This window comes from Cyanistes caeruleus, chromosome 7, assembly GCF_971803275.1.
Source record: "Cyanistes caeruleus chromosome 7, bCyaCae1.hap1.1, whole genome shotgun sequence".
In the NCBI taxonomy this organism is placed as follows: Eukaryota; Metazoa; Chordata; class Aves; order Passeriformes; family Paridae; genus Cyanistes; species Cyanistes caeruleus.
In genome coordinates, this window is record NC_141707.1 from 5131297 (window position 1) to 5158448 (window position 27152).

At 51.5% G+C, this 27152-nt stretch overlaps 2 protein-coding genes and 1 long non-coding RNA gene across 6 annotated transcripts; 1 reads left to right on the plus strand and 2 right to left on the minus strand.

Annotated features, from left to right (window-relative positions):
* Nucleotides 1-671: 671 nt before the first annotated feature.
* Nucleotides 672-5729, minus strand: LOC147652124 (uncharacterized). The gene is made up of 10 exons (XM_086898016.1): nt 3242-5729; nt 2875-2939; nt 2605-2757; nt 2327-2434; nt 2102-2250; nt 1697-1844; nt 1303-1490; nt 1083-1220; nt 731-790; nt 672-675 (listed from the first exon to the last, which is right to left on the minus strand). Exons 1-10 carry the CDS (start codon nt 3357-3359, stop codon nt 672-674), a joined length of 1131 nt encoding a protein of 376 aa, XP_086754142.1. The 5' UTR covers nt 3360-5729.
* A 4456-nt stretch (nt 5730-10185) lies between these two features.
* On the minus strand, nt 10186-17851 carry LOC147652125 (maestro heat-like repeat-containing protein family member 7). 4 transcript variants are annotated; one of them, XM_086896653.1, is made up of 16 exons: nt 15501-17851; nt 15114-15178; nt 14844-14996; nt 14566-14673; nt 14341-14489; nt 13936-14083; nt 13542-13615; nt 13322-13459; nt 12915-13029; nt 12605-12742; nt 12196-12372; nt 11908-12063; nt 11655-11756; nt 11226-11328; nt 10885-10945; nt 10186-10573 (listed from the first exon to the last, which is right to left on the minus strand). In XM_086896653.1, the coding sequence occupies exons 1-15, from the start codon at nt 15616-15618 to the stop codon at nt 10887-10889; spliced, it is 1803 nt and encodes a 600-aa protein (XP_086752779.1). In that variant the 5' UTR covers nt 15619-17851; the 3' UTR covers nt 10186-10573; nt 10885-10886. The 4 variants fall into 4 exon arrangements, with proteins under 4 accessions (XP_086752779.1, XP_086752777.1, XP_086752778.1 ...); XM_086896651.1 differs by having other exon boundaries at nt 13542-13729; XM_086896652.1 differs by having other exon boundaries at nt 14566-14676.
* On the plus strand, nt 17845-26255 carry LOC147652126 (uncharacterized). The gene is made up of 2 exons (XR_015288928.1): nt 17845-23121; nt 25586-26255. It is a non-coding gene; the product is annotated as an uncharacterized LOC147652126 (long non-coding RNA).
* The last annotated feature ends 897 nt before the right edge of the window (nt 26256-27152 follow it).

The following is a 27152-nucleotide window of genomic DNA, read 5'->3' on the forward strand; positions in this document are numbered from 1 at the left end:
CAGTCCTTGATAAATGAAGACTTCTTCTCTTCAGCACATTTGTGAGCACAGACAGAGACATGCCGACCACTTCCCCGTCTGCGTCACTCAGCAGCTGCAGGAAGCTTTGACACAGGCGGCGTATAGGTGTGGCCTGTGTGGAACACAAGGCTGTGCTGGGAAGCCCTGAACGGCTGCAGCGCCAAGACCGCCCTGGCACTGCAACCCCACCCTGCTGCTGCCGGGCCCAGAGGCCAAAGGCCTGTCCCAAAGCACTGAGGCAGGTGAGGCAGGAGGGCTGGGAGCAGCTGCCTCAGCTCCTGAAGCCCAGCCAGCCCAAGGGGCTGCTTTGCCCAGCACAGCTTCAGCCGCTGCCCCGTTCTCACCATCGAGGGTTCCTGGCTGAGCACCACGAGGCCTCTGAGCGCCAGGCGACGCCTCTGCCTGCACTCGCTCTGCAGGTGCTTTGATGTGATCTCAAGGACACAGTACCCACAGTCACTCAAGTTCAGGCAATCCAGGACCTGAAAGGCACAGGGCAGTGACAGAGGAGCCGGCTGGCAGGAGCCTGGAACTGCACAGGGCTGGGCCCAGGCAGCAGCACAGGGCGCGGGCACCGTCCCAGGCAGCTGTGGCTATGCAAGGGGACAGGGCTGGCAGGCAGCTCAGTGAGGTAGTGCTGGCCATGGGGCTCACCTCCACAAGGAATGCCAGGGAGGACAGATCCCAAGGTGCCTCCTCCCTGATGAGCCTCCGGACAAATTTGTGTGCCACATGGTAACACAAGGGCGTCAAGTCACGGCGCATCACCCTGGAAGGGGGGAAATGGCACCAAGACACAGAGGTGGGGGGTGGGGGGAGGCCAAACCTCTCCCAGGGATGACTCATGGAGATCTGGCCTTTCCCCAGCATCCCTGGGGGGACCATGGGTGCTTTGGGACCATGGGGCTCCTTCTGGGCTAACCCTCCTCTCAGACTTCTCTAGTCTGCTCAGCCATCCCTCAATGGCAAAGCCCTCTGGCCAGGACCACAGGGACTGTGGTAGGGCACCCTGGGGGGCACAGGGCACACATTTCAGAGGCAGTGGCGAGAAGGGGTCTCACCTGGCCAACAGACCCACGGCATAGTGCTGGGTGTCAGCATGGAGCAGCGTTTCCCAGCCACACTTGCGCTCCATGGCCATCAACTCGTTGTCATAGTGCAGAAAGCAGAGCAGAGCCTTCGTGGCCTGCACTGCAAAGCTGTGTGCAGAGCAAAGGCCAGGTCACATTGGGTGCACTGGTGTCAGCCACAAGGGCATGGGAAGGACAGGAGGACTGGCACCTGTTGGGTTTTCCGGGAAGGCGGTGTTGCTCCTGGCATTCTCTCCAGAAGTTATCAACTTCTGCTGGCATCAGCTGTGTGGTGGTGAAAACGTGCAACAGCAGAGCCGCAAAGAGAGAGTCGGAATAATGCATCATGGCCTCATGGCTCTGAGGCACTTGCATAATCACCCAGAGCACCAGAGTTGCCTGCAAAAGAATCACACCAAGACAGCGCTCAGTGCTAAGGCGTCCATGGGGTAGGGCCCGAGGGGAGATGCACGGGGAGCAGCGGGCCCGGTGCCCCCTGAGCCTGCCCCTAGCCCAGGTTTCAGCCCAGCCTGAGGCAAGGAGAGGATGAAGAGCTGCTGGAGAAGCAACCTAGGGGACAGGCAAGGCCAGTTCCAGAAACTCACAGCCAGAGCAAAAACGTCCTTGTTGTCCTCATCAGAGGTGCAGATGCTGCAAAGGGGCCAGTTCTCCATCACATGGAGCAGAGTTGGCAGCACCTTCTCCATTGCTGGTCCTGATGAGGCTATGGCTTGCCACATTATGGCAGCAGCTCTGTGGGATCAGAGCTCTGTGTCAGGGGTGTCTCAGTCACAGAGCCATGCCCTGTGTAGCTGTGGGGTCCCAGGTGACAGAGCCCCAGTGCCCTGAGGGGCAGGGAGGGAGCACTGGCAGCAGCCTCAGGAAACAGAGGGGCCCGAGGCTCCTGGGCCTCTCTGCCTGTTGGGCAGAGCCCATTGGACCGGCTGTGCAGGGTGATGGGCCCTAAAGGCCGCTGAGCCCTGAGCTCTCAAGGCACGTGGGCCCCATACCTGTCACACGATGGGGCACAGCGCAGGAGGGTCAGCACCACATCGTCCGGGTGTTCTTCAGCCAGCTTCACCATGTTAGTTGGCAGCCTGGCATCCACCGTAACGGAGCACATTAGATGCTGGTGGATGCTCCGTACAATAGCTGGCACCTAGAGTAGGAATGGGGAAGACTTGGAGTGCTGTCCAAGGCAGCAACTTCCCCAGCTTCTCCCAAGAAGTGCTTACCGTCCCATCACACTCTGCTGGCCTCAAAGGCTGAGGGGGCCCTGTGGATGTGGCTTGAAGGGGCACAGGATCCTGGGAGACCTCCAGTTCCGGCCCCTGGCTGGCTACCTGCTGGTCAGAAGGAACAGTCCCCTTTCCAAAAAATCCATATTAGGTGCATGACTCATGGTGGGAGGGGGCACAGTGTCAGTATTTGTGATGCCCTGAGTCTCTCTGGGGTTTGGAATGGCCATGTCCTCAATCAGTACCACATCAGAGTTTGCCCTGTCATCACTCACCACAGCGTCCGAGTCTTGTGAGGGCGCAGCTGAATCTGGGCTGACATCAGGCTCTGCCTGGAGCTCCTCCAGCCCAGAGTCAGGCTCAGCTGTGCCCTCAGTTCCTAGCGGGCTGATCTTTCTATGCCGACTTGGCAGGAACTGGCGGAACCTCTGTGCAGAATGAAGAAAGGACAGGGAAGAGAGGCATGTTCCATGGAGTGCTGCAAGTGCAGAGCTGGGCCGAGCAGTGACAGCAGGCCCAGCCCAGGTGGGGATGGCTGCAGGTACCTTCAGCGTTTTGCGGAAGCGGCCCTGGGCAGGCTCCTGCTCTTGTCTCTTGTCCATGGCTGCATCTGGAAAAGAGCAGCCAGAGCTGAGGGACTGCGGGAGAGGCCGGAGAACACAGCCCAGCCTTGCACTCCCCAGGCAGGGACAGCCCTGGGGTGGCTCAGGGGATGGAGCACGGTCACTGGCGGGAGTCAGCCCCAGCCCTTCTTCTGTCCTGTCCTTGGGCATGTCCACATGGGATGGGATGGGATGGGATGGGATGGGATGGGATGGGATGGGATGGGATGGGATGGGATGGGATGGGGTGGGGTGGTGCAGGGCCCAGCTGGCTGCAGCTTCAGCCCTGCGGCCCAGCTCTGCCACTCACCATCCTGCCCTTGCTGGAACTGCTCCGGCTCTTCAGGGTGTTCTGCTGGGGCAGCTCCACGGTCTGTGCTTCTATTCCGTCGGAACACCCTGAATAGCCTGAAGAATCTGCCCGCCATGACAAAATCGGGCCTTGGGAGCACCTTCTAAACAGATGTTATCGGGAAGCTCCGGCTCACCAATTCCCACAGTCTGCTCACAATGTGAGCTGTAGGAATTACGCCTTGGAAAAGCTCCGGGTCAGGCACTAATGAGTGGGCTGTGTGGGGGCTCCTCACAGCACCGCTCTGGCGTGTCCTGTCCCGTCGCATGCACCAGGCACTCTGGTGTGGTCTTGTCACCGCCAGCTCTTGTCCATTCCACCGTTCCATTCCACGGTTACCAGGCTGCACCGTGTCACTAACGGCCCTTGCACGCCCTGCCACCTTCCTGGTTCTGCCCCATCCCCCCAGCGTGGCCTACGTTGGAAGGAGTCCCTTGCCCAAAGTGTCTAAGACAGGATCTTTAGGAACACCTCAAACCATCAGCAAACACTGCCCTGCTCTGCAGGCTCAGGGCAGCAGAAGGAGCCCCCAGGGCTGCCGACGCAGGCGCAGCAGGAAGGGCACGGGGCCTTGCACAGAATCTGTACAGGGGCCTGGCAGCACTGAAATCAGCAGGTGTGGCAGAGTCCCCACCGAGGCAGACCTGCCACCCCAGCCGAGCCCTGGCAGTGCTGGTGCCCTTCTCCTGCCCCAGAGACCTGTGCCCCTGGGGGGTTTCTGTGCCAGAGGGCCAAAGCCAAAGCCCACGTGCATTGGGGGCTGGGCTCCTTCCTGTAGGGGTCTTGGCAGGAGCTCCTGGAGCTATTGCTGGCCACTCTTGCTATCTGTCAGATGATGTTGCTCCTTCCTGGAATGATGTTTTTCATGGAAGGGGTTTGCAGTAGCACAAATGTTCAAGGCCCCAGTTGCTGCGTGTCTGTCTGTGTTACAGCTGATGCAAGTCAAACATTTCCTCCAGACATAGAATCCTGCTTGAGCAGTCACAGAGCTACATCTATTTTTACATTATGTTTGTAATTTTAATTTTTTTTAAGTTTTCCAGAGCCTGCTGACTGTTTTCAAGGTTTTCTCTCTATCCCCAGTGCACATTCTCCAGAAATTGTGCTCTCACATCCTTTTGCATTTATTAAAGTTACCTGCAGTGACCAGTCAATCAAAGCCCTGGGAAAACTTTAAACTTCAGGGTGAACCCAGACAAAATATTTATCTCCCACAACTGAAGCCATGAATTGCCAAGTACTGTCCCCAGTACACCTGTAGGTGTGCTGATGCCATTTCAAAGGGGTTGCCAATGAAAACAAATTTTAATATTTTTGTAGTTTCCACATTGGAATTAAAATCCCTGACTTGAAAAATCATATGTCAAAATTTTTAGGACTCTTACAAACCAAAGCTGTCATTTTCACCCTGCATTTTAGAGTCTCTGAACAGTCACACAAGGTTTTAGTTCTACACTAGTTTAGACACTACAGAAAAAGTCCTTGGTGTTCGGCTATAACTTTACATCAGCATATATTCCTGATGATTATTTTAGGCAGGAGCAGCAAACTCAAGAATGAGCCAAACAGGCTGTTCCTGTGTTCTCATGTCCTGAGTCTCTCTCTCTCCGTGTCACGATGGCACCAAGGCCGCTGCCTTGGGACACCGGAGTGTGGAAGGCGAGCCCGCCCTCAAGCACGGCCATCCAAGTCAGTCACGGGCACAGGCTGCAGCTGAAGCTGCCAAGCGTTGCTGTGAGGCTGGCAAGTCAAGAGAAAGCCATTGTGGCCAATTCTGCTGAGGCCTTTTGCCAAACCAAAGGCAGCTGTGCCCACAGCCTCCCCCTGTCTGGCAGCCGGCTGCTGCGGACGCCTCAGTTCGCAGGTGCCGACGCTGGGGCTGCTGCTGTTCCTGTGCACACTCTGCTGCTGTTTCTGTGGGCTCCAGAGCCGCTTGGGCAGCAGCCACTGGGCAGCCCTGCTGGAGGAGACACCGCCGCCCTCCCCATGGTGGCAGCAGCTCTGCGGGCCCCGAGCTCTGTGTCAGGGGGGCCTCGGTCACAGCAGCGTGGCCTGGGCAGCCGCGAGGGCCCGGCCTGGCCGCCAGCCCTGCCTCTGCCCACTGCCCCTTATGGCAGGCACCCAGTGGCCGTGGCCTGGCAGCACCCCCTGCCCTCCATGTCCCCAGCCAGCCCAGGCTGAGCACACCTCGGGCTGACCCCACCCTCCTGGAGGTGTACTGTCCCAGCCCCAAGGGCTTCTGCTGCAGGCCTGGCAGACATTTTGGGGAAGCGCCAGAACAGCCGGGTGTCAGGAACCAGGCGGCTGCCCGGGGGCTGCTTATGGCCTCTGACACCCAGTTCCTCAGCTCTTCCCACCACCCCGGCCCCTCAGGGGCCTCCTGTCCCCTTGGAGTCTCCTGACACCCACTCCCTCACACATCCCCCTTGTGCCTTCCCACGGCCTTGTCCCGTCAGGGCCTCCACAGCCCCTCATCCCTTCATGGCCTCCCAGCAGCCTGTTCCCTCAGGGTCTCCCCCAGCGTGGCCCGCCAGCAGCGCCGCAGCCCCACAGGAGCTCCAGAGGAGCTGCATCAAGAGGCACCTGGGAGCCCTCAGCAACCCAGCCAGCACCACACGGGCACGAGGACACAGATGGCGCTTCCTGGCTGGGACAGGGCTTGTGCCTTCAGAAGAACCACCAAAGGCCAAGGGGTTTCTGGCCATTTTCTCTGCACCACTGCACACTCTGGCAGGTTGCTGAGCACAAGCACCCTTTTCCCTCTCTTCTCCGGTATCCTGCAGACCTTGGGCAGCAAAAGAAAGCTCTTGGGAGTCTATATTTAGAACCTATCCTATATTTACATAGTAAACAAAAACAAAAATAAGGAAAGAACAATTTTGCAGAAAAATAAAATCCTGGCTGGCTCAGGTGGCCCCAGCAGACAGAGCCTCCCAGATCAGCTCTCAGCAGAGCTCCAGCAGCGCATCCAGTCAAGGCCTGAGAGATGAGACCGTGTCCTCTATGCCATGTGGAGCTGATCTTGCAGGTTTCCAAAGATGGAATATTGAGTTCTCTCTACTGCCTGGAGGATATAAAATTTTTGAATTGCCAGGCTTCTGATGGCGGGGCTGATGTTGTGTGCCATAACTTCAAGGGCTGGAAGAGAGGAACAGAGCTGTTAGCATTCAGGAACACACATAATCACGGAATGATTATATGAAGGTGCTTTATTGAAGAGCTCTGGGTGTCAGGGGTACACATACCCAAAGCTGACCCGACTTGGTTTTGAAATTAACATGTTTTATACTCTATCATTATATAACTTACATCTTAATTATTAAACTTCCATTGTTCTATTGCATGCATTGTTTTTACCCAGGCATGGATTTCTTGTGATTCTCCCCAGCCTCCTAACATTGTTCCTCTTGTTCTATAAACAGTAATTATTTCGAATCACATCTAACAATTTATCATCTACTGACTACACACGTGCACTTTGACATGATCTTTAGCCTAACATTTCCCAGGGCCTACTTTTCCCAGGGCTTGCCAAGCCTACCTTTCTTTATAAGTCCCTGAATTTTCTAAGCTTTTAAAACCTTTTACTATCACAGGTATTAGAACCTTATTCAACACTGAAAATGTTGCTCCTGTATCTCTTAGAAATCCCACTTCTTCTTCTTTATTCCCTCGACTGGGAGCTATAACCAGAGGGTCACCTGGGGTAGGGCACTCCGGTCCTCTTCAGTCTTCTTTTACATGAGCAACCTCCCCCTTTCCTTTCTGATCATCTTTTCTCTGCTCATCTCCTTTTCTTACTTCTGGACACTGATTTTTCCAGTGTCCAAATCTCTTGCAAAATGCACATTGATCCCTTCCCAGTTGGGGTGGTCCTCGTTTTGGTGGACCTCGCTGACATTTTTCTTTCTCCCCCTCCTTCACTAATGCCACCAATTTTCTCATCCCCTGTTTATATCCTTCTTCTCAATTGCTAAAGACCCTCCAGGCTTCATCCACCAGGGTTTCCAGATTCTGGCTCTCTGGGACTCTGATCTTCTGGAGCTTCCTCCTGATATCTTCTGTGGATTGTAGTAAAAACAAATTTATTAGCTACTGCATTCCTTCACTCCATCCTGGGTCCAGGCTGGTATGTTTCCACATTGCATCGCGCAGTTGATCTAAAAATTCAGAAGGTGTTTGAGAAGGACTTTGTTTAATAGCATATAGAGCTGATTAATTTATAGTTCTGGGAATTGCTCTTTCCAGCCCTTTTACTGTTAATTTCTGATATCTTTGCAACTGTCTTAGTCCCCATTGTTCATTGGGATTCCAGCCAGGATCTTGAAGGGGAAATACATCCTTAACATCCTCCTGTGTTGTCCTACAATCATCCTCAGCTAGGTCTTTAGCTACCTTTAAAACCATCCAGTCTATATAGTGGCCACCATTGTGTACAGAACTTAACAAGCTCCCTCTTGCTTTCTGCATCACATATCCCACTAGTTCTTTCCAATGTGTTAAAAGCCATCCCAAAGGACTACTCCTAGGAATTCCTTTACTCTCATTTGCTCCCATCCTGGAAGTTCTTTTTCTCACAATGTTTCTTTATCCCAACTTTGGAGTTTCACTTCGTAATATTCAGGTACCCAATTATCTTGGGCACACTCAACCCTAAGAATGTCAATTAGTTTCTTTAGGGTCCCCAAAATTCCATTCTCTAATAACTCAAATATCTCACTGCTGCCATGGCTTACTTTACCAGTTCCTAGTAAGATTTTTATCGCTATCTGGGTGGCTTTATTTTCTTTATTCTCTTTTGTGTTACAAAGGAAACAGAGTCCCCACTTGGGGATCCTCCACCTAAATACCTTTCAGAGCCAAGGCTCTTGACAGACTACACAGCAAAACACAATCCAAGGGTTACAATCACAACCTTTCTTTGAAAAGAGAAATTCTTTCTCCATGGCTCTCCAAGGCCCCTGATTCCTAGGCATGTAAGCTTAATTAAGAAACGGTAACAGTCAGCAGTTTAACTCCCGTCAGTAGATGGTGGCATCTCCTCAAAAATGCTTATCACAACCCAACCACGGGGAGACGGGGAGATTTTATTAAAGGGGTTTCATACAATCAAACACACACCCCAATCACCCTGTCCTTCTCTAGCTGCTTGCAGTCGCCCAGAGCGAATCCACAGATTGGGATTCCCCACTCGCCCTGTGCTGATAGCACGTCTCAAACACGCACTTCCTCTGGCCTTTCAGGGCACGCACACACACGCAATTTATGTCTCATGCTACGCACATTACTGGCTCTGCCACTCAAGCCTCTCCTGGTTCCAAGCCTCTCCCATTTCAGAATGTTACAAATGAAATTCAGCCTCATTTTATCAATAGGGATTTTATTGAAAAATTTGTAAAATCGAATTATGGAAACAACCACAATCACTGTCAGCGTCGAACCCGGGATCGGCAATGGGTGAACTCTGAATCAGCCTCTGCCACACTGATTCCCACAAGTTCACAACTTGTCTTTGGGAGAGCGGTGTTTTATACAGGTTTTTTCAGCTTGAGGCTATGCAGTTTCAGTTTCTTTCTTTTTCTTGTGTTGTTACATATTCCTATTTCTGCTGCTGGACTGCTGATGAGTTTTCTGAGAAGGAGATGATGTTTGAGTGGTTTTTCAGGAAGAAGGCTTTGAGATGTAGAATCGTGGTGAGCTTTTTTTTAAGTCTGTGTAGTTTTTTTTGGGAAACCGACACAGAGATGTATGGTCCTGGAGAATCACATCAGGTCGGTATCAGGCGTTAATCACCAGGTCCTTAGAGCACTTATTTTGCTTGGGCTGGCCCAGCTCTTCTCATTATCTCTTATGATAAGATAAGTATTATCTTAATTTCTGGGTCATTCTCTTGCAAATTCCTGGATTTCCAGCAGCTGCTTTTGCAATCTTAAGTTGCTTGTGGTTTTTGTTTTACATAAAACATGCTTTTATTCTTGATTTTCTATGTGTACAATAAAACACAAATTATCCCAACATATATTACACAACCATACGCTCCACTGCCCAAACCCTGTCCCTCTTCTCTTACCCACACTCAAACATGTGTCCATTTTTCACTCACACGTGCTCCAAACACCATGGGTTTTTGTGCTCTGGGCATCCCATCCTCATTGCCAAGAACATCATGGGTGCTGGAAGATGCCCGTGCACAAAATTGCAAAGCAACTCTTATTTTATTAGTTGCTGTTGCAAATAATACTTACCAACCCCTGGATTGCGGAAAAGCCACTGGGCAGCGGCAGGAGATGGAGCATGGTGTTCCAATGGGAGGGGCAGGCAGGCCATGCACCTTCAGGACATGCCCTGCATCAAAAGGCGTGCATTTTGTCCTTCTTGCCTCTCCTCTGCAGAACCAAGCCTCCTATCTTCTCCCCTGGAGTGGAATTTTCCCAGTCACCATGTCATCTCACCCTTGGCCAGTACATGAGGTAAGGTCACCATGCCAATAACAGCCTCATTGATACTGTTCCTCTTTCACAGGTTAACTTCCCATCAATTGATCAATCCATTGTTCCTCTTAAGGGTCAAATTCCCAGCAGTTAACCCATAAGGTTTCCTTCAAAGTCTGTTCTTCGCCATCATGTTGACGTGCACAACAGAGGACAGAACACGGCAGGGCCTTAGACACAACTTTGGTCCCTGACACACCCAGGCTCCTTGTCCCACTACTGGCCTTCAGTAACACCTTGAACTCCACAATGCTGTGGAGCCGGGCCTTCAGCACAGGGACCTTTCCAGCCTGATCTGCGCTCCTTCCTCTGCGTCTCTGCACAAAACACGGTGCAGGAGAGAACGGCAGGAGGGGCCTGTGTGTCACAGTGCTCTGGATTTGTGTCCCTTCAACTCCAGACAGATGCAGGTTAAGTGAAAAAGGCAAACTGTTTATTAATGCAAGGTGAAGCAAAGGGATGAGCTGGAAAGGGAAAGAAGGGGATGGGCATGGACTGAGGGTTGGAGGTAAGGAGCTGTCAAAAGGGAGGAAGAATAGAGGGAAAAAAGGGGATGGGCACAGTCTGAGGGCTGGAGGGAGCTATCTACAGGCTGGGAGAGGGCTGAAGCCCCGTGAAAATCCCACAGGCTCAGCTGTGCCAGTTGTCAGCTGTGCCTGGATCTCCAGTGGCACTGGGAGGTGGTGTCCTCTTCAGTGTCTCCTGCTACTGTTCTTGGGACACTTGTTCACTGGCAAACTAAGCTTGGATATTCAGATTCCTGTGGGATGGAGTGGTGTCTTTGTCGGGGCTTCAGTGGCTGGAAGAGAGAGGACAAGAGGCACGGTCAGGGCATGCATCTGCAGGGATCCTAGGAGACATTCCTGCCAAGGACATTCCACCTGGCTCTTGCAATGGCCACAAGAGAGAACTAGACAAAAGGATCAGCCAGAAGGTGCTGGCCACAACTCCCACCCCTGTCCCTGAAATCTCTCTGCTCTCTGCCCACACTGCCCTCACCCAGACAGGGAACGAAGCACTCTGCAGCTGGGCCAGGGATTGCAGCTCCCATCCCAGGCATTGCAACTGCCCCCTGCCAGCCCCCAGTGCCAGCCCGCTGCTCTCACTCACCCTCACTGAGGGTCTGCAGCTCTTCCTTGTGCGCCCTTGTTCATGAACATCCTGGCCATCCCTGGGAACATAAAGCCTGTCAGGGCCCCGGCATCACAGCTCCCTGCTAGCGGCGCTGCCAGCCCTGGGGCCACACGGCCTCCCGCCCCGGCAGGGCTCAGCCCCAGCCCTTGCCGCATCCTGACTCAGCCCAAGGGCACGGCTGCCAGAGGCCGGCAGCAGCCCCGAGGGCAGCCGGGGCTCCAGGGCGCCGGGCCCGGGTGCCGCTGCCGGGACAGCAGCAGCCGGGGCCGGGGCCGAGCTGCGGCGGGGCCGGGAGCCAGCCCGGGCTCGTGGCTCACCGATGAAGCTGACGGCCGCCTCTCGCAGGGACTCCTGTGGGCTGTCCAGGTATGGCAGAGCCCGGCTCAGGTACTCGGCCGCTCGGCTCTCGTCTTGTGCCAGCTGCAGAGAGCGGCAGGAGGGAAGGGTCGGTGCGGGCTCTGCCTCTCGGCCGGGCGCTGCCTGCGGCCAGCCCCGGCCTCCCGTGCCCGCCCAGCCCTGAGGCACCGGGCAGCAGCCCCACTGGGCTGGGGCTCCATCGGCACCCGGCTCAGGGCCACAGGAGCCTGGAGAGGAACCCGTGTGTCCCAGGGAAGGGAGCAGCGTGTGAGGCACAGGCTGGCTCCCATGGGTGCAGCACTGGGCCACAGCTGCCAGCCCCACACACTGAGCCCCGGGGACAGGGAGCTTCTCCAGGCTGAGGCTGGGGTTTCCAGGCCGTCCTTTACCACACATTCGGTGATCTTCGACAGATCCTCTGTTGGCAGCACACACAGGAGCTCTGTGTTCTTTAAGAAGGTGGCAGCACAGTGCAGCGTTTCCCGGGAGGCCTGGAGAGATGCAGAGATGCCATTGCTGCCCAGGGCACAGGAGTTGCATCCCTGTGCCAAGGCCAGGAGGAGGCCGCAGCCTGGGAGGCAGCAGGGCAGGAGGCAGCCCAGCCGCCTCCCAGTGGTCCACCAGCATCACACAAAAGCTCACATCAGCCACGCGCTGGTTGTCGTCGTGGCAGTGCAAAATGAGCGGGAGCAGGCTCTGCTTCACAATTCCCTCCACTGCAGTTTTTCCCTCTTCCAGTACCAGGTTCATCGTATTGCGGAAGAGGTGAATGGAGAGCACCTGCACGTGGCTTTTGTCCTGGAGGAAGGAAGGAGGAAAAGATCTCAGCGCCACCTTCTCCAGCCCATCTGGGCAAAGGCCTGAAAATCCACAGGCCCAAAGTTTGTGTGGGCAGTAGCCAGTGCCTGTGGCCGGGGCACAGAGCCTTACATGGTCAAAGAGGAGCACAAGTGGCTCAGCAAGCTTGGGGGCAGCAGTCCTTGATAAATGAAGACTTCTTCTCTTCAGCACATTTGTGAGCACAGACAGAGACATGCCGACCACTTCCCCGTCTGCGTCACTCAGCAGCTGCAGGAAGCTTTGACACAGGCGGCGTATAGGTGTGGCCTGTGTGGAACACAAGGCTGTGCTGGGAAGCCCTGAACGGCTGCAGCGCCAAGACCGCCCTGGCACTGCAACCCCACCCTGCTGCTGCCGGGCCCAGAGGCCAAAGGCCTGTCCCAAAGCACTGAGGCAGGTGAGGCAGGAGGGCTGGGAGCAGCTGCCTCAGCTCCTGAAGCCCAGCCAGCCCAAGGGGCTGCTTTGCCCAGCACAGCTTCAGCCGCTGCCCCGTTCTCACCATCGAGGGTTCCTGGCTGAGCACCACGAGGCCTCTGAGCGCCAGGCGACGCCTCTGCCTGCACTCGCTCTGCAGGTGCTTTGATGTGATCTCAAGGACACAGTACCCACAGTCACTCAAGTTCAGGCAATCCAGGACCTGAAAGGCACAGGGCAGTGACAGAGGAGCCGGCTGGCAGGAGCCTGGAACTGCACAGGGCTGGGCCCAGGCAGCAGCACAGGGCGCGGGCACCGTCCCAGGCAGCTGTGGCTATGCAAGGGGACAGGGCTGGCAGGCAGCTCAGTGAGGTAGTGCTGGCCATGGGGCTCACCTCCACAAGGAATGCCAGGGAGGACAGATCCCAAGGTGCCTCCTCCCTGATGAGCCTCCGGACAAATTTGTGTGCCACATGGTAACACAAGGGCGTCAAGTCACGGCGCATCACCCTGGAAGGGGGGAAATGGCACCAAGACACAGAGGTGGGGGGTGGGGGGAGGCCAAACCTCTCCCAGGGATGACTCATGGAGATCTGGCCTTTCCCCAGCATCCCTGGGGGGACCATGGGTGCTTTGGGACCATGGGGCTCCTTCTGGGCTAACCCTCCTCTCAGACTTCTCTAGTCTGCTCAGCCATCCCTCAATGGCAAAGCCCTCTGGCCAGGACCACAGGGACTGTGGTAGGGCACCCTGGGGGGCACAGGGCACACATTTCAGAGGCAGTGGCGAGAAGGGGTCTCACCTGGCCAACAGACCCACGGCATAGTGCTGGGTGTCAGCATGGAGCAGCGTTTCCCAGCCACACTTGCGCTCCATGGCCATCAACTCGTTGTCATAGTGCAGAAAGCAGAGCAGAGCCTTCGTGGCCTGCACTGCAAAGCTGTGTGCAGAGCAAAGGCCAGGTCACATTGGGTGCACTGGTGTCAGCCACAAGGGCATGGGAAGGACAGGAGGACTGGCACCTGTTGGGTTTTCCGGGAAGGCGGTGTTGCTCCTGGCATTCTCTCCAGAAGTTATCAACTTCTGCTGGCATCAGCTGTGTGGTGGTGAAAACGTGCAACAGCAGAGCCGCAAAGAGAGAGTCGGAATAATGCATCATGGCCTCATGGCTCTGAGGCACTTGCATAATCACCCAGAGCACCAGAGTTGCCTGCAAAAGAATCACACCAAGACAGCGCTCAGTGCTAAGGCGTCCATGGGGTAGGGCCCGAGGGGAGATGCACGGGGAGCAGCGGGCCCGGTGCCCCCTGAGCCTGCCCCTAGCCCAGGTTTCAGCCCAGCCTGAGGCAAGGAGAGGATGAAGAGCTGCTGGAGAAGCAACCTAGGGGACAGGCAAGGCCAGTTCCAGAAACTCACAGCCAGAGCAAAAACGTCCTTGTTGTCCTCATCAGAGGTGCAGATGCTGCAAAGGGGCCAGTTCTCCATCACATGGAGCAGAGTTGGCAGCACCTTCTCCATTGCTGGTCCTGATGAGGCTATGGCTTGCCACATTATGGCAGCAGCTCTGTGGGATCAGAGCTCTGTGTCAGGGGTGTCTCAGTCACAGAGCCATGCCCTGTGTAGCTGTGGGGTCCCAGGTGACAGAGCCCCAGTGCCCTGAGGGGCAGGGAGGGAGCACTGGCAGCAGCCTCAGGAAACAGAGGGGCCCGAGGCTCCTGGGCCTCTCTGCCTGTTGGGCAGAGCCCATTGGACCGGCTGTGCAGGGTGATGGGCCCTAAAGGCCGCTGAGCCCTGAGCTCTCAAGGCACGTGGGCCCCATACCTGTCACACGATGGGGCACAGCGCAGGAGGGTCAGCACCACATCGTCCGGGTGTTCTTCAGCCAGCTTCACCATGTTAGTTGGCAGCCTGGCATCCACCGTAACGGAGCACATTAGATGCTGGTGGATGCTCCGTACAATAGCTGGCACCTAGAGTAGGAATGGGGAAGACTTGGAGTGCTGTCCAAGGCAGCAACTTCCCCAGCTTCTCCCAAGAAGTGCTTACCGTCCCATCACACTCTGCTGGCCTCAAAGGCTGAGGGGGCCCTGTGGATGTGGCTTGAAGGGGCACAGGATCCTGGGAGACCTCCAGTTCCGGCCCCTGGCTGGCTACCTGCTGGTCAGAAGGAACAGTCCCCTTTCCAAAAAATCCATATTAGGTGCATGACTCATGGTGGGAGGGGGCACAGTGTCAGTATTTGTGATGCCCTGAGTCTCTCTGGGGTTTGGAATGGCCATGTCCTCAATCAGTACCACATCAGAGTTTGCCCTGTCATCACTCACCACAGCGTCCGAGTCTTGTGAGGGCGCAGCTGAATCTGGGCTGACATCAGGCTCTGCCTGGAGCTCCTCCAGCCCAGAGTCAGGCTCAGCTGTGCCCTCAGTTCCTAGCGGGCTGATCTTTCTATGCCGACTTGGCAGGAACTGGCGGAACCTCTGTGCAGAATGAAGAAAGGACAGGGAAGAGAGGCATGTTCCATGGAGTGCTGCAAGTGCAGAGCTGGGCCGAGCAGTGACAGCAGGCCCAGCCCAGGTGGGGATGGCTGCAGGTACCTTCAGCGTTTTGCGGAAGCGGCCCTGGGCAGGCTCCTGCTCTTGTCTCTTGTCCATGGCTGCATCTGGAAAAGAGCAGCCAGAGCTGAGGGACTGCGGGAGAGGCCGGAGAACACAGCCCAGCCTTGCACTCCCCAGGCAGGGACAGCCCTGGGGTGGCTCAGGGGATGGAGCACGGTCACTGGCGGGAGTCAGCCCCAGCCCTTCTTCTGTCCTGTCCTTGGGCATGTCCACATGGGATGGGATGGGATGGGATGGGATGGGATGGGATGGGATGGGATGGGATGGGATGGGATGGGATGGGATGGGATGGGATGGGATGGGGTGGGGTGGTGCAGGGCCCAGCTGGCTGCAGCTTCAGCCCTGCGGCCCAGCTCTGCCACTCACCATCCTGCCCTTGCTGGAACTGCTCCGGCTCTTCAGGGTGTTCTGCTGGGGCAGCTCCACGGTCTGTGCTTCTATTCCGTCGGAACACCCTGAATAGCCTGAAGAATCTGCCCGCCATGACAAAATCGGGCCTTGGGAGCACCTTCTAAACAGATGTTATCGGGAAGCTCCGGCTCACCAATTCCCACAGTCTGCTCACAATGTGAGCTGTAGGAATTACGCCTTGGAAAAGCTCCGGGTCAGGCACTAATGAGTGGGCTGTGTGGGGGCTCCTCACAGCACCGCTCTGGCGTGTCCTGTCCCGTCGCATGCACCAGGCACTCTGGTGTGGTCTTGTCACCGCCAGCTCTTGTCCATTCCACCGTTCCATTCCACGGTTACCAGGCTGCACCGTGTCACTAACGGCCCTTGCACGCCCTGCCACCTTCCTGGTTCTGCCCCATCCCCCCAGCGTGGCCTACGTTGGAAGGAGTCCCTTGCCCAAAGTGTCTAAGACAGGATCTTTAGGAACACCTCAAACCATCAGCAAACACTGCCCTGCTCTGCAGGCTCAGGGCAGCAGAAGGAGCCCCCAGGGCTGCCGACGCAGGCGCAGCAGGAAGGGCACGGGGCCTTGCACAGAATCTGTACAGGGGCCTGGCAGCACTGAAATCAGCAGGTGTGGCAGAGTCCCCACCGAGGCAGACCTGCCACCCCAGCCGAGCCCTGGCAGTGCTGGTGCCCTTCTCCTGCCCCAGAGACCTGTGCCCCTGGGGGGTTTCTGTGCCAGAGGGCCAAAGCCAAAGCCCACGTGCATTGGGGGCTGGGCTCCTTCCTGTAGGGGTCTTGGCAGGAGCTCCTGGAGCTATTGCTGGCCACTCTTGCTATCTGTCAGATGATGTTGCTCCTTCCTGGAATGATGTTTTTCATGGAAGGGGTTTGCAGTAGCACAAATGTTCAAGGCCCCAGTTGCTGCGTGTCTGTCTGTGTTACAGCTGATGCAAGTCAAACATTTCCTCCAGACATAGAATCCTGCTTGAGCAGTCACAGAGCTACATCTATTTTTACATTATGTTTGTAATTTTAATTTTTTTTAAGTTTTCCAGAGCCTGCTGACTGTTTTCAAGGTTTTCTCTCTATCCCCAGTGCACATTCTCCAGAAATTGTGCTCTCACATCCTTTTGCATTTATTAAAGTTACCTGCAGTGACCAGTCAATCAAAGCCCTGGGAAAACTTTAAACTTCAGGGTGAACCCAGACAAAATATTTATCTCCCACAACTGAAGCCATGAATTGCCAAGTACTGTCCCCAGTACACCTGTAGGTGTGCTGATGCCATTTCAAAGGGGTTGCCAATGAAAACAAATTTTAATATTTTTGTAGTTTCCACATTGGAATTAAAATCCCTGACTTGAAAAATCATATGTCAAAATTTTTAGGACTCTTACAAACCAAAGCTGTCATTTTCACCCTGCATTTTAGAGTCTCTGAACAGTCACACAAGGTTTTAGTTCTACACTAGTTTAGACACTACAGAAAAAGTCCTTGGTGTTCGGCTATAACTTTACATCAGCATATATTCCTGATGATTATTTTAGGCAGGAGCAGCAAACTCAAGAATGAGCCAAACAGGCTGTTCCTGTGTTCTCATGTCCTGAGTCTCTCTCTCTCCGTGTCACGATGGCACCAAGGCCGCTGCCTTGGGACACCGGAGTGTGGAAGGCGAGCCCGCCCTCAAGCACGGCCATCCAAGTCAGTCACGGGCACAGGCTGCAGCTGAAGCTGCCAAGCGTTGCTGTGAGGCTGGCAAGTCAAGAGAAAGCCATTGTGGCCAATTCTGCTGAGGCCTTTTGCCAAACCAAAGGCAGCTGTGCCCACAGCCTCCCCCTGTCTGGCAGCCGGCTGCTGCGGACGCCTCAGTTCGCAGGTGCCGACGCTGGGGCTGCTGCTGTTCCTGTGCACACTCTGCTGCTGTTTCTGTGGGCTCCAGAGCCGCTTGGGCAGCAGCCACTGGGCAGCCCTGCTGGAGGAGACACCGCCGCCCTCCCCATGGTGGCAGCAGCTCTGCGGGCCCCGAGCTCTGTGTCAGGGGGGCCTCGGTCACAGCAGCGTGGCCTGGGCAGCCGCGAGGGCCCGGCCTGGCCGCCAGCCCTGCCTCTGCCCACTGCCCCTTATGGCAGGCACCCAGTGGCCGTGGCCTGGCAGCACCCCCTGCCCTCCATGTCCCCAGCCAGCCCAGGCTGAGCACACCTCGGGCTGACCCCACCCTCCTGGAGGTGTACTGTCCCAGCCCCAAGGGCTTCTGCTGCAGGCCTGGCAGACATTTTGGGGAAGCGCCAGAACAGCCGGGTGTCAGGAACCAGGCGGCTGCCCGGGGGCTGCTTATGGCCTCTGACACCCAGTTCCTCAGCTCTTCCCACCACCCCGGCCCCTCAGGGGCCTCCTGTCCCCTTGGAGTCTCCTGACACCCACTCCCTCACACATCCCCCTTGTGCCTTCCCACGGCCTTGTCCCGTCAGGGCCTCCACAGCCCCTCATCCCTTCATGGCCTCCCAGCAGCCTGTTCCCTCAGGGTCTCCCCCAGCGTGGCCCGCCAGCAGCGCCGCAGCCCCACAGGAGCTCCAGAGGAGCTGCATCAAGAGGCACCTGGGAGCCCTCAGCAACCCAGCCAGCACCACACGGGCACGAGGACACAGATGGCGCTTCCTGGCTGGGACAGGGCTTGTGCCTTCAGAAGAACCACCAAAGGCCAAGGGGTTTCTGGCCATTTTCTCTGCACCACTGCACACTCTGGCAGGTTGCTGAGCACAAGCACCCTTTTCCCTCTCTTCTCCGGTATCCTGCAGACCTTGGGCAGCAAAAGAAAGCTCTTGGGAGTCTATATTTAGAACCTATCCTATATTTACATAGTAAACAAAAACAAAAGTAAGGAAAGAACAATTTTGCAGAAAAATAAAATCCTGGCTGGCTCAGGTGGCCCCAGCAGACAGAGCCTCCCAGATCAGCTCTCAGCAGAGCTCCAGCAGCACATCCAGTCAAGGCCTGAGAGATGAGACCGTGTCCTCTATGCCATGTGGAGCTGATCTTGCAGGTTTCCAAAGATGGAATATTGAGTTCTCTCTACTGCCTGGAGGATATAAAATTTTTGAATTGCCAGGCTTCTGATGGTGGGGCTGATGTTGTGTGCCATAATTCAAGGGCTGGAAGAGAGGAACAGAGCTGTTAGCATTCAGGAACACACATAATCACGGAATGATTATATGAAGGTGCTTTATTGAAGAGCTCTGGGTGTCAGGGGTACACATACCCAAAGCTGACCCGACTTGGTTTTGAAATTAACATGTTTTATACTCTATCATTATATAACTTACATCTTAATTATTAAACTTCCATTGTTCTATTGCATGCATTGTTTTTACCCAGGCATGGATTTCTTGTGATTCTCCCCAGCCTCCTAACATTGTTCCTCTTGTTCTATAAACAGTAATTATTTCGAATCACATCTAACAATTTATCATCTACTGACTACACACGTGCACTTTGACATGATCTTTAGCCTAACATTTCCCAGGGCCTACTTTTCCCAGGGCTTGCCAAGCCTACCTTTCTTTATAAGTCTCTGAATTTTCTAAGCTTTTAAAACCTTTTACTATCACAGGTATTAGAACCTTATTCAACACTGAAAATGTTGCTCCTGTATCTCTTAGAAATCCCACTTCTTCTTCTTTATTCCCTCGACTGGGAGCTATAACCAGAGGGTCACCTGGGGTAGGGCACTCCGGTCCTCTTCAGTCTTCTTTTACATGAGCAACCTCCCCCTTTCCTTTCTGATCATCTTTTCTCTGCTCATCTCCTTTTCTTACTTCTGGACACTGATTTTTCCAGTGTCCAAATCTCTTGCAAAATGCACATTAATCCCTTCCCAGTTGGGGTGGTCCTCGTTTTGGTGGACCTCGCTGACATTTTTCTTTCTCCCCCTCCTTCACTAATGCCACCAATTTTCTCATCCCCTGTTTATATCCTTCTTCTCAATTGCTAAAGACCCTCCAGGCTTCATCCACCAGGGTTTCCAGATTCTGGCTCTCTGGGACTCTGATCTTCTGGAGCTTCCTCCTGATATCTTCTGTGGATTGTAGTAAAAACAAATTTATTAGCTACTGCATTCCTTCACTCCATCCTGGCTCCAGGCTGGTATGTTTCCACATTGCATCGCGCAGTTGATCTAAAAATTCAGAAGGTGTTTGAGAAGGACTTTGTTTAATAGCATATAGAGCTGATTAATTGATAGTTCTGGGAATTGCTCTTTCCAGCCCTTTTACTGTTAATTTCTGATATCTTTGCAACTGTCTTAGTCCCCCTTGTTCATTGGGATTCCAGCCAGGATCTTGAAGGGGAAATACATCCTTAACATCCTCCTGTGTTGTCCTACAATCATCCTCAGCTAGGTCTTTAGCTACCTTTAAAACCATCCAGTCTATATAGTGGCCACCATTGTGTACAGAACTTAACAAGCTCCCTCTTGCTTTCTGCATCACATATCCCACTAGTTCTTTCCAATGTGTTAAAAGCCATCCCAAAGGACTACTCCTAGGAATTCCTTTACTCTCATTTGCTCCCATCCTGGAAGTTCTTTTTCTCACAATGTTTCTTTATCCCAACTTTGGAGTTTCACTTCGTAATATTCAGGTACCCAATTATCTTGAGCACACTCAACCCTAAGAATGTCAATTAGTTTCTTTAGGGTCCCCAAAATTCCATTCTCTAATAACTCAAATATCTCACTGCTGCCATGGCTTACTTTACCAGTTCCTAGTAAGATTTTTATCGCTATCTGGGTGGCTTTATTTTCTTTATTCTCTTTTGTGTTACAAAGGAAACAGAGTCCCCACTTGGGGATCCTCCACCTAAATACCTTTCAGAGACAAGGCTCTTGACAGACTACACAGCAAAACACAATCCAAGGGTTACAATCACAACCTTTCTTTGAAAAGAGAAATTCTTTCTCCATGGCTCTCCAAGGCCCCTGATTCCTAGGCATGTAAGCTTAATTAAGAAACGGTAACAGTCAGCAGTTTAACTCCCGTCAGTAGATGGTGGCATCTCCTCAAAAATGCTTATCACAACCCAACCACGGGGAGACGGGGAGATTTTATTAAAGGGGTTTCATACAATCAAACACACACCCCAATCACCCTGTCCTTTTCTAGCTGCTTGCAGTCGCCCAGAGCGAAACCACAGATTGGGATTCCCCACTCGCCCTGTGCTGATAGCACGTCTCAAACACGCACTTCCTCTGGCCTTACAGGGCACGCACACACACGCAATTTATGTCTCATGCTACGCACATTACTGGCTCTGCCACTCAAGCCTCTCCTGGTTCCAAGCCTCTCCCATTTCAGAATGTTACAAATGAAATTCAGCCTCATTTTATCAATAAGGATTTTATTGAAAAATCTGTAAAATCGAATTATGGAAACAACCACAATCACTGTCAGCGTCGAACCCGGGATCGGCAATGGGTGAACTCTGAATCAGCCTCTGCCACACTGATTCCCACAAGTTCACAACTTGTCTTTGGGAGAGCGGTGTTTTATACAGGTTTTTTCAGCTTGAGGCTATGCAGTTCCAGTTGCTTTCTTTTTCTTTTTTTTGTTTTTGTGTTGTTACATATTCCTATTTCTGCTGCTGGACTGCTGATGAGTTTTCTGAGAAGGTGATGAAGTTTGAGTGGTTTATTGGGAAGCAGGCTTTGAGATGTAGAATCGTGGTAAAGTTTTTTTTTTTAGTCTGTGTAGTTTTTTTTGGGAAACCGACATTGAGATGCATGGTCCAAGAAAATCAGATCAAGTCAGCATCAAGCGTCAATCACCAAGTCAGTAGAGCACTTATCTTGCTTGAGTGGACCCTCCTCTACCCGATGTTACCTTAATTGCTGAGTCATTTTCTTGCAAATTCCTGGTTTTCCAGCAGCTGCTTTTTCAATCTCAAGTTGCTTCTGTTTTTCACAGAAAACCTGTTTGTATACTTGATTTTCTATGTGTACAAGAAAACGCAAATTATACTAACACATATTACAAGAACAACCAGCCCAACAGCGCACCGGCTGCTGCAAATCACCTCTGCTGAGCCTCTCTCAGCTTGTGACACAAATCACTCTGCCCAGCCCCCCTCGGCCCTCGCCTAGCCACACAAATCCCCAGCAGCTAATACCGCTTCCTGCTACCTTTGTCACTCCACACTTTCAGCATAAATTCCTGGGACCCAAAATCAACCTTTACAGCTCTCGCCAGGACCTTTCTTGTCCCTGAACCTGTGACCAAAACCACAAACTGCGACCTACCAGGCCGCTTTTTAATCACAAATCAAACAAAATGGGAGCCTCCATGGCTCCCAAAACACAGCAAACCAGCAATCCTGTTGTTACCACATTTTCACCTCAAGACACAAACTATTAACTCCCAGTGCGCTCCTGGCACTGCTTAAAACACAGACCACCGGCAGCTTACGCTGCTCCTCCTGCTCAAAAATTAAGAGCACACAGTCTTAGGACAAATTTTTCTGTGGAAACATACAAACAAAACCACAAATACATTTGTTGCACGTAAGGATTAATTTTAATTTAGGCTTTAGCTTTTCTAATATCTTAAATTCTTCAAAGTTTATGTTTCAGCCTGAGAGAAGAACAAATTTCAGAGGACTGGGAGCACCTTTTGGAATGGCTGCAGGTAAAAAGACGGCACTCAGTTGCCAAAGATTTTTACAAAGAAGCTCTTGCCGACAGCTGGCCTGTCACCAAGGAAATGTGTAAAACTTGCATATCAGCCTGCAAGCAATGTCACAGATGACTGCAAAGCCATCCTTGAGAAGATGACCTATGCACTTAAGAAAGGGTAAAGGCTTATGGGATGCGTGGCAGGTGGATTATATTTGTCCCTTGAAGAAGTCAGGTGGTAAACACTTTGTGCTGGTAGGAGTGGAGATTATCCAAGCCCAAGCTTTGAAAAGAACTACAGGAGATAATACTGTCAAAGCATTGCAAGGGTGGTTTGGAATTTTCCCAAAACCACAAGAAAGTCAATCTGATAACGGGTCCCACTTCACTGCCAAAATTGTACAGGATTGGGCAAATGGTGAAAGAATAAAACGGACTTTTCACACCCCTTACTGCCCTCAAGATAACGGGATTGTAGAAAGAACCAATGGTTTCCTGAAGTGGCTCGTTAAACCACAGGAGGGAAATTGGGCTCTTTGGCTAAGGGAAGCTGTAAAAAATGTAAATGACAGATGGGGATTAAACAGGTGTCCCAAAATCACTGCCTTTTGTCCAAAAGCCCCAAGCATAATTCCCACTCTATGAGGACCAAGTGACCCAAAGGATCCAGCACACTACCCTGGACAACCTGCCCTGGTGGACCTTCCTAGTGTAGGGCAAGTACCACTAGTACTAAAAACCTCTCCAAATAAATATGCATGGGTGCCCTCCGACACTCTGGGACAAAAGCATTGGATCAACACAGGCTGGGTAATTCCATCATTTTAAGTTTCTGCCTTTTGGGGGCAGACTCTGTTGTGTTCACTTTCCACAGAAGAACACCGAGGGCCATGAAGACCAGATAAACCATGATAATACTAGTATTAAATAGTAAGTACTTACTATGGTAAGATACTTGTCTGCATCTTACCACAACACCATGGCCAAAACTCGGCTGAGTGGCCGTGGTCTGAAGCTACCATCAGGTACACCTGATGTGTTCTAGGATCCTACCCCAGAAGCCGTCACCCAAACCTAGTGACCGTAGTACTACACGACTCTTGAGGTACATACCGTCAAAATGACTGGGGTTGGGACCGAAAAGATTGGCCCAGAGTGATAACTGGAACAATTGGTGAAGAAATTAAGGTAGGATGCAGAAAAATGGAAAAGTCTCCTTATGAGAAAGCTTCCACCGTTGCAATCGTTGGAAATTTTCTAGAATCAGATGTGACAAGCAATTTGCACCCAACATCATGGCAAAACTCTGCGCCACAGCAGTGTGGTCATGGAACAAATAATTCCCCCTCATACCGTGTTGTCATCAGAAAAATATTAATTACTATACCCTGGACCCCTGTACCAACAAGGTGGAAATTACAAAGCTTTGTAAAAACCAATCTACTGACTGTTGGTATCATTTCACTTGAACCAAATCAACCTCTGTAACATGTAATTGGCAAAATGACCTGACACATCAGTCAGGTCTGAAAGGTCTAATTCATAGACTCAAAATGAATGCAGTGGCACTGAGTGCAGTAATCACATACCATGGTGTAAGCACCCCCCAGTGCTGGATGACAAACATAATGTTTTCCCTCCCTTTATGGGAATGCAAGGTGATGATGTGACAATAACCTGAAAATTAATTGCTGAATCCTCATTGAACCTGTATACAGTTATGGCACGGGACCTCATGGCCATGTTCTGTTTTGTGAAATTCAAAATCAGAATTGTTGGCTAAAGCTGACTGTCGTACAATTTTCCCATCAAATCGTGTGTGGGAAAAACAATACCAAATACTGGGGAGAACTTGATGTCAATGTTGTAACACCTACACCTACCACCACCCAACCTCCGGTTATACTGAGCCCGAGAAATTTTGAAATCGGGCCATGTATAATCAGAAAAACTGGCCAACAACAAATATTGTTTAATCCAGCGTGGTCTCTTAACCAAGTCAAATTGCTAATGCAAAACAATGTCTCAGAAGTTCAGCCAGCTTGTTCACCTTTTTTGCAAACTTCTTTTGAGAGGTGGACACCTGCTTGTGAAAGCGTAATCCTTCTAAGAAACGAATGACAAGATCATAACCTGTGCTGTGGGAACAGGACTGGGAAATTTGAATAGTATTGATCCAGAAGTGCAGATGAACAAACTGGCTACCACAAGTGGGGATGTAACCAAATTACAGCAACCACTGCAGTCATCCTTATCGGCTTTGGGAACCCAACAGTGGTTACTATCAAACATATTACCAAATTGGGAAAAGGTAAATGTAAATGATCACAAATTGATAATTGATGCACTCGGTGCCACACAAAATAACATCTCTTTGTCGCTTCTTAGCTGCATTCAGGCTCAATTGTGGATGCAGTCAGTTACTGCCTCAATTGTAAGAGAAGGCAAAGAAGGCACTTTTCCTGCTGAAAGTCAACAAATAATTTGGGACAATGCCACTGATTTGGAAAAAGAATTCCAATCCTGGTGGAACCTAGTAAATTTTACCTGTGACCCCAGCACAAACACAGCCACAGCCTTTGTACTGACTATACGGAATGCTTCAGCGCTTTCAATATTCCCTGTCATTGCATTAGGGCTGAATCATGATGGAGCTGCTCTCTATCCTTTGGAGCACAAGGAATGGGCTCATCAAATTGGTGAGAAGTGGCAAACTGTTGGTTTGGAAACTTCATTAATAATTAATTCACTGTTAATTTGGAAACTGCATTTTCCGGGAACAACAAACGTTTATCTGTGAAAGTAATGCAACCAGAGCTCAAGATATTTGTTTGGACATGGAACAAAATATCTGCAACTCTGAAATCCATCGTACCGAGACTTCTGAAACTACTTGTCCATATAGGACGTGGATGTGCATGTTTGAGAACTGCTTGTGATAGTGTACTTCTAGAAATCTTAGTAGTGAATACAAAAAAATCATTCAAATTTTTGTGTTTGTAATTTTACTAAGATTGCAGGAGGTGATTTTTCTTATATAGTCCCAGTTATTTCTTACCACCTTTTACAGTCCATTTACACACTGATGCACCATTTATTGCCTACCTCTATTGGGATGAACCTCACTCAGGTAAAGCAACTGTTGCTTCAGCAGGATTTAATTGAAATTTTGGAAAAGTAAAAATAGGAAATTGTCCCTCGTGATAAAGAAATTGCCTGAAATTGTTTATTTGGGTTTTATTTGATTAATTGAAATTACTTATTCTTTGTAATAAGAAGTTGAATGTTTATTTTAATTGAAAATTGATTCTTTACTTTTGTCTTTCCCTTTTTCTTGCCCTTATCTTTTTCCTACTTTTCTTTTTCTGCCTGATTTTCTGTCTCTGTTTTCCAGGGTACTCTACCAGCCTTTGAGGAGACATGAAGACTTTGTAACAACACTACAAAGGAGCCCTCTTGACGCTGATCGTGAGTCACGGGGTGGTGTAAGAGACGGTCTGAAGTTTCCCTCATTTGCCTCACGAGCACGGCAAGAACAGAGACCGAGACCCTGAGGAGCCCAGGGGACTTTGTGCAGGGGTTCTGGCCTGGTTGAGGTGGATGCTTGCTAAGCCATTGTTTGAAGGGGTGCTCGACCTACAGCACAAGAGTGATTGTTTGCAGGTGTTTGCTGTGCTGCCACGGTACACTGCCTTCGTTCCTGCTGCTGAGCAGGGACTTGTGAGGAGCGGGGCCTGTTCAGTACCTCACACCTGCTTCCCACAGCAACGGGTCACACCACAATAGCCTATACATCTCCCCACCTTTTGGCCAACTGCCCTCACCTTGGAACTTGAGACTCTAAAGGTGACTTTTCTAAGTTGCTTTTGGAGAGAGAGTTCCCAAAGGAAGAAGACACTGGCGACCCCATCTTGTCCATTGGTAGCGATACCTCCCCCCCGTATTCTCTCTTTACTTTGCCTCTTTATTCCTCTCTCTCTCTCTCTTTCTCTCCTTCTCATCTATTGCATAACCCATGATGCTGGCACCAAAATAAAGATGCATTATTGCTGTTGTGATTTAAACTGAAATCCCTTGGTGTCCTTTTTGCACTCTGAGATCAAAGGAACCTCTCACGACGCCCGCCTGTGTGAGCAGATTGTGACACATGTATACTTCAATGTGTGCACAAATGATGAATCAGACGATTTCTAGCATCTGTGTTGTTCATCAGGCCAGGGGAGATGTTAGGAAGGATGAGAATTTAACAGAAAACTTTCACAGATATGAATGCTTACAGAAGGTTCTATAGAAATGAAAGCAAGCATGGATATATAAAAAGACATTTGTAGGGCCACTTATTGCTGCAACCACCGAGAGAACAAAGCTTTAGTCAAGCTGGAAGGTTTAGAACAGAGGTTTAGTCAGTTAGAAGGAGGTTTTATGGCTGAAGTCCAACAGCTTTAAGTGGCCTTCAAACAAAGCATGTTTTCTACCAAGTGAAAAAGCATAGGCAGACAGAAAGAAGTTTTTTACCAAAGCAAAAAGAATTTTCCACTGCAAAGCAACTTTCAGAGTTTACCATCTAATTACTAACTCAAATGATTAGGTAGTCACTAACATATATGGTAATTTCAGCAGTTTTGATAGGATATATGTATATGTAAAGGTATTGTGTATGATGCTGATTGGTTGTTATGCAATGATACACACAGCAAAAGAAAGAGATATAATGCACTGTAAGCAGAACTAAGTGGGCTTCAGGACTCAGGGCTTGCCTGTAGCCAGCAGCTGTAGGCTGACCCACGACCCCCTGCTGTAATCTAGTCGATAGAATAAACAGCATTCTAAAGAAGAGCCATCTGAAGTCCCCATCTCTCTGCTGGCTCTAACAGTTCTGCCCTCTTCCTGATCCTGTGCAGGGATGGAGCATTGCTGTGCTTTCAGGAAGCTGTTCTTTCTAGAACGCCTCAGGCATTCCA

Excerpts from the sequence above, each read along its gene's own strand:
- LOC147652124 (XM_086898016.1), bottom strand. The coding sequence starts at position 3,359 with ATGGCGGGCAGATTCTTCAGGCTATTCAGGGTGTTCCGACGGAATAGA. Across the intron at positions 2,940-3,241 it reads GTTCCAGCAAGGGCAGGATG|ATGCAGCCATGGACAAGAGA; the intron begins GTGAGTGGCAGA and ends GCTCTTTTCCAG. Across the intron at positions 1,845-2,101 it reads TGTGCCCCATCGTGTGACAG|AGCTGCTGCCATAATGTGGC; the intron begins GTATGGGGCCCA and ends CTGATCCCACAG.
- LOC147652125 (XM_086896650.1), bottom strand. The coding sequence starts at position 15,618 with ATGGCGGGCAGATTCTTCAGGCTATTCAGGGTGTTCCGACGGAATAGA. Across the intron at positions 12,064-12,195 it reads TTGTGCTCCTCTTTGACCAT|GACAAAAGCCACGTGCAGGT; the intron begins GTAAGGCTCTGT and ends TCCTTCCTCCAG. Across the intron at positions 11,757-11,907 it reads ACAACCAGCGCGTGGCTGAT|GCCTCCCGGGAAACGCTGCA; the intron begins GTGAGCTTTTGT and ends GCATCTCTCCAG.